Source organism: Berghia stephanieae, chromosome 2, assembly GCF_034508935.2.
Source record: "Berghia stephanieae isolate SIO BIC M18660-M18661 chromosome 2, UCSD_Bste_1.3, whole genome shotgun sequence".
Taxonomy (NCBI): Eukaryota; Metazoa; Mollusca; class Gastropoda; order Nudibranchia; family Aeolidiidae; genus Berghia; species Berghia stephanieae.
The window spans coordinates 972,813-984,446 of NC_088361.1; the positions used below are offsets into that span (position 1 = coordinate 972,813).

The window sequence follows — 11,634 nt, forward strand, 5'->3', positions numbered from 1 at the left end:
ACAAAATCTTGGAAAATGTGATATTATGTTTGATAGAAGTAGTAGTAGTAGTAGTAGTAGTAGTAGTAGTAGTAGTAGTAGTAGTAGTAGTAGTAGTAGTAGTAGTAGTAGTAGTAGTAGTAGTAGTAGCGTTTTTGTGGGAGGAGGAGGAGGAAGAGGAGGAGGAATTTTATCTAACTCGCAGCATCCGAATTACCTGTTTTTGTTTGCTTTAAAGGGTTTTACAGCGCTTGTGACACATCTATGTCATATCAGCACCAGTAAAAAGTAAGGAAATTGGAAGGTAAAAACATTCTAGATTTACAATTGAAATGACATAAGAAAAAGTAAGACAAAGGGGAATGGTTTAAATAGGGAACAGATGTAGATTCCAGGAGCACACTATCAGTGTACTCAGTTCAGATCACCTAAAAGTCTCATCCAGACACACGCACAAGAACCCTCTAAGAGGAATAAAATACAATGTTTTGTTTGTTTTGTCAATGTTAATAAAAACTGGTTCCGTGGGCCTTCACCACGCCCAATTTGTCCGCCATCTTGGAAACGTCTAAATAACGACACCTCCGGATAACGACATAAAAACTCGGTCCCGTGGCATGTCGTTATCGGGAGGTTCCACTGTAGTTTGTTTTCAACATTTATGACAATGTTTAAAATGAGGGTGTAAATAAATCAATTATATAAATATATGAATACATAAATTAATTAATATGTAAATAAAAATTGTTTGTATACATCCTCCAAAAAAAAAGTTTTTTCTTAAGGGCCAGGCCTGAGTCAGCTGTGGTGCAGTGCCGCAAACTGAGCAATAAGGGTTAAATTTTTTACTCAAGAATAATAAAAACAAAACAGAAAAACAAGACGGGTGGAAAACCATATCCACTCTGTCATCTCACACTTCGCTTTGAATTAATTGGATCTGAGCTCCTTCATTCTGATAGTCCACCATATTGGCCAAAACCTATTTAATTTGGTTTTGGTGCAGACAAACATCATACGGTGAGAACAGGTCAAACCAAACATAATAAACTTTTAAAACTTGATAGACTGAAAACAGTTCAGAATGAATACTTGCCAACATTTCACATTTCAAAAGTGGAATCAGAACATAGAACTTTGAGACAAAAATTAGAAATTTGTAAAGAAGAATGAATAATTATAAGGTCCCAGAATTAAGCCAATGCCAAAATCTATCACTTTTGACCATCAAACTCATTTTACCAATGGATAATTCCCTTGACATAATGGTGGAATTATAGCACATCTGGCAATACAGTCGACAGTGATTTTAGTGACAAAATAACTGATAGTCCACTTGATATTGACAATGATGACATTATTTATGAAACTGGACACGTACGCCATCCTCGTTGTCATGAAATACGACAGAATTCTCTTCTAAATTGTTGTCATTGCTGGTAATTGGAAGTTCTGGAAATCCCTCTTTATTGATGTCTCCACCTAAGGAATAAATGGAATGGTCAATCAATCAATCGATCAATCAATCGATCAAGCAGTATAAATACACATAAAATGTTCTTTTAATCAACTCCTGCAGCACTGTTTCATGCTTGTGCAATCTTCTGAGAAAATAGGCAATATTATTTCATAGTTATTATATTTATATGATTTATTTATCATTTTTTTAAAATAGTCTAATTTTGCAAAAAACCTACAGACTTCATTTCCGGACTAATTATGACCATTGAGGTAAAAACACTTTTGTTTTCAATTAAGGTAAAGATAATCCTTTGATAGGCATTCAATCTCGTCACCATTAGACGTTCCTACAATCCAATAGTCTCCTCAAAATTATGAATCCTGTTCTCACCTTTGCATTTCACTTTCCTCAATTGCTCATCAAGAATAAGCACTATCCTACTGAAGTTATATTTTCTTTAATTTGTAAACAAATTCAACATTTCAGCATTTTCAGCAAATAAAAGAATAGTCATTTGCTGCTATGATATGCAAAGATTACACGGTCTGAGGTCAAAACTACACACGGCACTTTAGGGAATGATTCCACTATCTGAATAAAATTGCTGGAAATATATTTAGATTATGGAGATCTGGTATTATGTCTTCGTAAATTAGGGCAGAAAATTTTGAATTTAAGTTCAAATTATGACAGTTCTGATGATTAAAATGCAAAGTTTCCCAATGACTGCCAATCTAGCTTAACTTGAAAGTGCCGACATTATTGTCGCCAGTCTGACGCCTGATCGTTGGAGTTTGATTGCTCACCGCCCGTGTAGTGGGGGATTGCCGACATACCGACAATTGATGCAAGTCTGATAACCCAATTTATGGGTTGCCGACATACCGACAATTGATGCAAGTCTGATAACCCAATTTATGGGTTGCCGACATACCGACAATTGATGCAAGTCTGATAACCCAATTTATGGGTTGCCGACATACCGACAATTGATGCAAGTCTGATAACCCAATTTATGGGTTGCCGACATACCGACAATTGATGCAAGTCTGATAACCCAATTTATGGGTGCATTGCTGTAATGGAAATCTCAAAAAATGACACAAAATATTGCCCATTACAGCAATGTTAAACTAGACCTATTTATAATACACACCCTATATACAGTAATATAGTATACAGAAAAAGTAATAAATATCAATAATTAAGTAAAAACTGAATGGATATTACTACTAATAAGTAAGGGTACTTGGGTACATTTATCAGAACTGACAAATGAGAGCGAGCATCATTTTGTCAGTACTGACGAGTTGCACTACTCACTGTTTATTTGGCTGGTGGCTGAAATTGCATTTACAGTGGCTTCAGCTTGTGGTGGTCTAAAAAACGTGAAGTGGAAAAAAGAAGGAATTTATTTGATGTGAATTTCCAAACTATTGAAATCAATATCATAAATAAATACTGTGACACAGAAACATCTTCGTTGGATTCTAGCACATCTGCAATGCGACATGCGAGAGCTGGGTGACTGATTGTATTTAGTTACAAACCTCCAATGAGCATCAGATTTTGACATGCTTAGATTCTCACATGATTTCTGGCTTCTCCCCCAAGTGTGATAGAATCGAGCAATTTGAAAGGCTTTGAGGAAGTCACCTCACTTTACATCGCTGCAATGTGGCTGCCACCTGGGTTATTGTAGTCTTCCCTTGAAATAGACCTTAAAGACAAATTTCCATTTGGGGGTAAATGAAGAGAAATGCTTTTTAAAAAATTCTATACAAAAATAAAGATATATTCACAAAATACAATACAAGGCAGTTAACTGGGACATCTCAGATCCCGACACATCATCCCAATTAATCGGCGTCCCAATTAAGCAGCGGCCATAAATTTGAGTGACGTTTCACATCTTAATGCAAAACAAACAACACCTTAATCTACCTCTAACAATCAGGGTGTCCAGGTATCGGAGACATTAAAAAATCCTACCAGCCCAAGCAAAAATCCTACCTCAATTTATCGCAATCGGACATTACAAAATGACACGAAGTCTCAAATTCCCAGACATTTACTTATAATACTATCAATCTTACCATTTGAGGGAATTCCAAAGCAAGAACAATTCAGGATATCATGGATCGAGACTGACTATGCCAAGTAGCTCAGCAATTTTGGTTACTCATATCAAGAAATAATATTGGGCCTACCTTCACATTATACACATACACACACACTAAAATATTCTATTCTATTTACACAATCAGTTTTTAGATTCTATTATCTTATATACATAATGGCAGACTAGGCTTCTAGTCCAACTACTTTTCTTTCCTTGCTATTTCTCAAGCAAGAACATCCTTATTTCTACTTTTTCAGCCTCTCCTATATACATTGCCCCTGACCAAAAGATCATGTTACATTGTTGAGGATGACTTTTCGGCTTTTTCAACAAAGTTATCTGCAGTTTTGATCAGATTATTATGTCATTTTGAAGTATCTTTGTTTTTTTTTTGGTCTTTAGATGCATCACTTCATCCTATTATTTTTTTTTTGGTGGTCTCTTTTTCCAGAATATCCCAACTCTCTTTCTTCTCTTTCAGGCCATTAGAATACCCGAGCCATTCTTTGTTGCATGATTTCAGTAGGTCAGGGGATGCCACATCCTCAGAAACTTTCTCTCCATTAATGAATTGGCAAGTAGTGTCTTCCTATCAATGACTCTTCAACAAGGTTTTCTATTATTGTGATCTTCTTGTTGATCAAAAATCAGCTTTCGTCATCTGCATTGTATTGAGACAATATCAAAATTATAATTATTAGTTTCTTCAAGCCTGGACATTGGTCAAGTTGTCCATTTTTATTAAAGTACCTATCAATCCTTTGATTGGTGTATGGTAGAGCTGTAGCAAGAATTGCTATCGTTTATCAGGGTTCCTACAGCAATTCCATTTTGAAATTCAATGAGCTTTCATGGCGATTTTTTTTAAATTCAAGGATTAAAATAATTATCCCTTTGACGCTTAAGTTTCTCCGCTAGTGGGGACAACTCAGCTCCTTAACTACTGTTTCTACTTCAACTTATTTGAAGACATCAATGCATTTGATTGAACAATAAATTTCATGGTATTCAAATGCTCTGTCTTTGCTGCCTTTTCTCAGCTATATTTTTTCCAAAATCTGAAGTGATGTGGTGGTTGTAGTAGTGGCATTAGAGATGGTGATGTAGTGGTGGTCGTAGTAAAGGTGGTAGGGATGGTGATATGGTAGTGGCGTTTTTAGTAGAAGTGGTGATGTGCGGTGGTAGGGATGATGTGATGATGGTGGTTGTAGTAGTGGTGATAGGGATGGTGATGTGGTGGTGGTTGCATTAGTGGTGGTAGGGATGGCGATGTGGTGGTGGTGGTAGGGACGGTGATGTGGTGGTGGTTGCATTAGTGGTGGTAGGGATGGCGATGTGGTGGGTGGTAGGGACGGTGATGTGGTGGTGGTGGTAGGGACGGTGATGTGGTGGTGGTAGGGATGGTGATGTGGTGGTGGTGGTAGGGACGGTGATGTGGTGGTGGTGGTAGGGACGGTGATGTGGTGGTGGTGGTAGGGACGGTGATGTGGTGGTGGTGGTAGGGACGGTGATGTGGTGGTGAATTTAAGGAGGCCTCGAGAACCCTGTTTTGTGAGAATCTCTCTCGACCTGGCTTCCTGCTATAGCACAAACGAGACCTAGATGCCTTGTTTTGTGACCTAGATGCCTCTTATTATGTGTGCATATGTGTACAGTAATCTGCTTGCCAGACAGTAACCAACTCCCCCCCCCCCCAAAAAAAAGAACAAAAAAAAAAACAAAAAAAAACAACAAAGCCATGTTTGTAAAAATAAAATCGAAAATTAACCCCCAACAACTTAACCTTTCAAAGGCGAATTTCAATCTTACTTTGATCTAACAGTTTTCATCAAAAGACAGTAATGACAATGCAATTATATACCTAGTTTGATTGAAGCCTGAGCCTTTTTTACTGCTCTTGATGTATAAACGATTTATTCTGAATAAAATCATTGTCAATGATAGACAAATCTAACTGCACAAAACAAATTAATGAATATGCCACTCGTAATGGTGGCATAAGTAAGCAATGGATTATGAATGCATTGTCTCCCCATTCATCTAATTGAATAAACAAACTGCTTGGTGGAGAGCAAGCAAAGTGATCATTCATTACCATGAACGTGATGATGGCTGTTAACTGACAAGGGATACGGGTAAAGTCTATTGTTTTCATTTCTGTGATGACTATAGCGAACGGTTCGATCACACACTCGTACTAGGGGATACAGGTAAATTCTATTATTAACAACTCAGTGATGAACGGTACGACGACTCACACAGTTGACCGTCCCATTGGACTAATTTGCATTTGATGGACCATAATTTTAAATGATTGAAGACAACGGGGACGTTCGTTGTCAAGTTTCATCCCCGTTAAGCAAAGGGCCATCCCAATTAAGCGGCTGTGAAATGGAAAGGGTATGACCTTTTATATAGAAAAAATTTGTTCCCAAGGAATCGTCCCAATAAAGCGGTTGTCCCAATTAAGCAGCGTACCCAATACCGGCGTGGACTGTATTTAACATTACTAAAACCTGGCATATGTGACCCACCATCTCAAAACGATATTATAACAGGGTGCTTTAGATGCTCAAATTGAATTTAAGGACAAAAATCTAATATTCAGGTTGACTTTATGTGTTTTATAGAGACAATTGATATAAATTGTCAAAAACTAAAATCTCATATATCTGGTAATTTATATTATTCTATAAAACCACTTATTGGCACCATGGTTAACCCCCGACTTATATACTAATAATAATGTTTTGAGACTATGGGTCACATATAAGCATAAGACTAGTATGTCCATTGAGACATTGCGTATTGGCATCAGTGGGTGTCAGATAAGTTTGTTCACTTACTTGTTTTAACGAGTATTACAGCACTCATGACAATTAAGATATGCCAGTCTCAAAATACTTTTACAACAATAGTAGATAATTTATAACAAAGCAGGTCAAAAATAAAATAACTTACCTGAAAATATTATCATTATCCTCTTTGTCATTTTGAATGCAAATCTTTCCATCGTTTCCAATGATGACATTCTCTGCTTGTTTTATGTGGTAGTTGTGGATGCTTTTATGATAGTGGATATGAGAAGTTTTGCTCGAATTCAAATGAGAATTGTGTGAAAAATTATAAGAATCTGAAAGATTTGAGCGACTGTTATTGCCTGGGGAGGATACTTGGCCTGCGAGAGAGTCAGTATCAGAAGAACTCCAAGATGCGTTGGACACATTTGTGTTATTTTCATTTGATGAGAATGAATTTTGTGAGGAATTAAACGGCAGAGAACTACCATGAATAATTGAATTCCCTGGAGCAGGAGAATTATCCTCAAATTGCTGGTACACTTCATTTACTGGTTTTTGGGAATAGTAACACATATTGGCTTTCTGATAAATTCCCCTCAATTGCATCTTGTTTTCATCATAATACTTCCTTCTCTCTTTATCCAGCTTTACGTCTTTGTCCAGTCGTACATTTGCCATCTTTTTAAACATAGAACTGAGCGATTCTTTGTAAAACTGGTCAATGTTAAAGTAATTGATTGGTTTGATACCAACCAATAAAGCTGGTAGGGGGTAATCACCATCTGGCTTTGTGAAGACAGGAATAACACGCTTATTGGTAAAACCTTTTGAATCATTATCTATAGCTTGTTTTAAACATGCATTGGACACCAATTCAGACCACTTTTCTTCATAAAGCGATTTTGTCCAAAACAAAAAGGTGATGGTACTTCTTTGCAAAAGGTTGTCCAGTGAATTAATTTCAGTTCCACGGATGTCATCCACAACTTTTATTTTTGGCTTCATCATCCCACCACAGAACTCAAACTTGATATTTGACAGATGATTTTTAAACTTATATGCTTCTCGCTTATCAATAGGTGAGCAGATTATCAATCCATCAAAGTTTTCGTTTTGATAGTACAGAGGCATGCTGGGTATAAAACGTATGAAATCGTCACCATTGTCACTGGTTGGTGGAGAACCTCTTTGTACATTGTGTAGTTGAGCATATCCAGGAAATTCTGAAAAGGAAATTAAGTTATGCATTATTTTTAAATGGTTGATTATAAGGTTTGACATATTTTCTTGGCTTCACAGAGGTATGAAAAATAATACAATGTGCTAATGGACTTTTGACTAACTGACTTAAGGCCTTTAGCTTCCTAATCATCCGATCGGCTGGCTCTCTAATCATCTGTGTCATTTCCTTCCACAGTTCACGGACTTTTGCTGTGGATGCTAATTTCATAAGATCTTCCTTATTTAATTCTTTGTTATTTTGAAGGCGTTTTATGTCTCTATTGAGGACAGTGTGAATTGACGTGGGTGGTCTACCTTGATATTGCTTGTGTCCAGAAGGGGTGAAAAAAGTATTCATGGTTTTATTAGTTAATAGTTATTATTAGTTATCTACTATTAGTTATTTATTTTCATCTCTTCTGAGTATATGCCCAAAAAGCCGCCATCATGCCTCCAGGATTTGAATGGATAAGGGTCTTTCATTGCATTTTTCATACTGTGTTTTATTGCTTATTTCTGGTCAACATGGCTGACACCTGTTGGCACTGAGCCTCTGCTCAGTGAATTGTCTTTGGTCTCTCTTGTCAAATGCTTTTGGAGAATTGAAAGTATATTTTAAGATTGGAACGTTAATCCGTGCTTATATACAACTGTGAAACATGGGCACTGACTGGAACCGAAGAGCAAAGATTAGACAGATTCCATAGGAAACAACTGAAAAGAGTCCTGAATATAGATAGTGTGTGCTTGGCTAAGAAGCTCATAACATTGCCATCCGGAAGTATAACAGTTGGTCTGTGTGTATCCATGAACGTTTAGAGTCAGGTTAATACAGTTCAGTGAGCATTACTCATAAACACGGATGGCAAAAAAACAATAACAAAGACCTGAGTGCCGTCATCTTCGAACCATCTATACAATACCCCACAAAAATAAGCAATGGACTCTTAAGAGAATAAATAACAAATAAGATAATGAACAAAGAATAAATATTACCACACACCTGGATAAAAACAGAAATTTAAATAATCAAGGAATTGTTTAAAAAATCAACATTCTGCTCAAAAGATCATAAAATAGTTGTCATTGAGATTCATTTTAATGAAATAGGGAAGTATTTTGCAAGAGCATACCATCAATGTATTTATTTTAATATCACCTAAAAGTCACCATCCAGACACAAGCACAAGATTCCATAAAGAGGAATAAACTCAAATGTGTACAAAATATATTAAAAACAAAAACTATAAGAACAGAGAGATGATTTACAAGGGGAAAAAACATCATCTCCCAAAACTAAATATTTCCCTTTCAGACAAATATTCCAGTCAAGGCACTAAGACAAAGCCGAGTAATTCCATTCCTAGTGAAAACAGAAGGCAACCTGAAAAGGGAATTATAATAATATGGGGATAGAAGACATAGCGAGTATGAACTCTTCATCCACCATGGAAGGTCTAAAGACCTCAATCCAGACATCAAAGTTATCAAATGTGACCAACCAGCTCAATCCATTGCTATGCCAGGGTGCACCTGCATCTAAAAATTGAATTTGAAGTCTTAACTATTATATCTTTATTAAATTTAATACTTTCGGAAAAGTAAAATTATATTTTATAAAATTTTCTTAATACTTTGACATTTATTAATATTTTCTTCAACCTGGCTCTTGCTACATATACCAGAATGACAATTTAGTTCAAAATTACATACACATATCAATATCAGTATATAGTGATGAGGTTGATTTCATTTCTTAAAATTTCTAGACTGATTTAAAAACCATACAGCACTAAACTGAAGTTATTGATTCACACATATCAGGGGTAACCATAGAGCTATCCAGCGATTGTTATAATGATTGGTCGAATGTAAAGAATTATATTAGAGTAATTATAAATGATTGATAAAAAAAAAAAACAAATGACGAAAATAAAAAAAGGATCTGATATTAATATCAAAATGTTGATATGAGATGAATAATTGCAAACATATACAACTGATAGAGATGACGTTTGCTAAAATTAAAAAAAAAGCCTGAAAATATTTCTTGTAAATAGCATATATATGAAAATATTTTTTACAAAGCTTCTCTTCATCAAATGATATCAATTTTAAATCAAAGAAAAGGACACATATCCATCTAGCTTCCCCTTTACTGTTGTCTTTTAAACAACCAATGCTTTCATCTTTTAAAAAATCAACTCACCAATACCGAACAAGGTCAGCCAGAAAATTTCATAAAGACGATTTCCCGGGTTTCCCTGAACTGTTTCTACCATGTATAAAATAAAATAATTTGCAAGCAGGCATACAGACAAGGTAAGAACCTGATACGGTTTGAATGATACAGTGCCAGACAAAAAGTGGTCCTTTAGAGCCACAGTTAAAACCCCCATTTCTCTATCGTTAAATGGACACAGCAATTACATCCCCCCCCCCCCCAAGAAATCAGCATTCATTCTCAAATCGAGGGACAATCTTAAGATCTCTTGATAATGGCAATAATCAGAAAGTCTGAAGTTTGGTTCCCCCATGAAGAAGGCTTAATCCCTTTTTTTTTCCTTTTGCATTATTTTTGGGTTTTGTCTGGCATTGTCTCGTCACTCCTTTACAGATTTTATTTGGGGAAAAAAACAATTTTAATTTCTTAAATTTATCAATAAAATCAAATTACTTTATTAATTTTTCGAAAAGAATAAAACATATTTTCTCACCATCACCATCAGTCTCGATGCGTGAATTGCTGGTAAGTGTGGCTTTAGCCATTGCTATTGGTCACACTGGTCAATCTGTGGGGGAAAAAAGGATATAGAAGAATATGCAAATTGCTAAGCTTATTCTCTTTCTTTAAAAAACACACTTCTGTTCTTGTTATGATTATTCACAATTATTAATATCATTACTATTATTAATTTTAGCATTCTTACTCACAGGCAAAGACACAATAAATAAGTGGTTACGACAGTAAACTTAAGAAAATCAGTACAATATTTCTGAGCGATACCTTGCAGGTAACACTAGATAGGCCTACTGCTCTATTTGAGCTACACCTAACACCTGCCTGGCTACAATGGTAAAGGACTTAAAATTTGGGAAAAGAAAAATCCCTACAGTGCAGTCTGAAATGTTTATTGTCTGTAGAAATTATTTTGGCATGTTATGTTATAGATGAAAGTTAAATAAATAACACCATACAGTAACCTTGATCTGGATTAGATTTGGAAAATCAGAGATTTTTCTACATGCTTCTTTCCCATTTTTTCTACTTCCTAAATTTTTGAGAAAAAAATAGCAGGTGCTTTAAAATATGGGCCTTAATGGCATTTGCCATTTCACAACCTAACAACTTGGAAATGTGTCTATGACACCAAAGTGGAGCATAAGAAATAAATGTTAAAGTGACATCAGAAATTAGTGCCTAAGATTCGTTTGGCCTCATACCTAGACAGTATCTTTTACTGATAGTCTGTCCTACTATAAAAAGGTAAACCTTACGTACATATCTGAAATTCCTGATAAGATTATTGTATTGCTGTGCAACAAAGTTTTCAAATACAACAGTCAAAGTGAGACGAGGTACCACAGTGATCAGCGGAAGTCCAGGAAAGTTCGAAAATTTCTTGTCAACTTTCAGTTTCTTATCCATTACCTTTACTTACTAAGATTTTATCAAATGGAGACTTGTGGTGGGTGCAAGCATTTTATACATCGCCAAAAAAATCAAAACAAAAACAAATCGAAACAAATTTTTTAAAAACCCAAACAATTCTTTATGAGTCTTAATTGAAAGAAGGCGTGCAGTTCCATCCAAACAGTGGCATGGCTCATTGGGCAGTTATTTTTATGGAAATTTTATTTATCGGCCTTTATCTATTTCCTCCTTCCACTCACTTCCCCAAAATCCAATTTTCTGGGAAAGAAACAGGAAAACATAACTCCCGTTGCCTTATTAGTTTATTAGTAGTTGAAGTAGTGGGCGTTTTGAACACGAAGTATGAATGTCACAATATACAATGGATTCAGTGGAGAAAACGTATCTCAAATTT

The 11,634-nt window shown here is 35.6% G+C and overlaps 1 protein-coding gene across 2 annotated transcripts; it reads right to left on the bottom strand.

Annotated features, from left to right (window-relative positions):
* Positions 1 to 546: 546 nt before the first annotated feature.
* On the bottom strand, positions 547 to 11,502 carry LOC144964139 (uncharacterized; the record flags this gene model as incomplete). 2 transcript variants are annotated; one of them, XM_078898072.1, is given in 5 exon segments in its annotated part: positions 547 to 1,461; positions 2,765 to 2,820; positions 6,525 to 7,587; positions 10,303 to 10,377; positions 11,248 to 11,502. In XM_078898072.1, coding segments are annotated over 4 exon segments (1,296 nt in total). In that variant the 5' UTR covers positions 10,355 to 10,377; positions 11,248 to 11,502.
* Between the last annotated feature and the right edge of the window lie 132 nt (positions 11,503 to 11,634).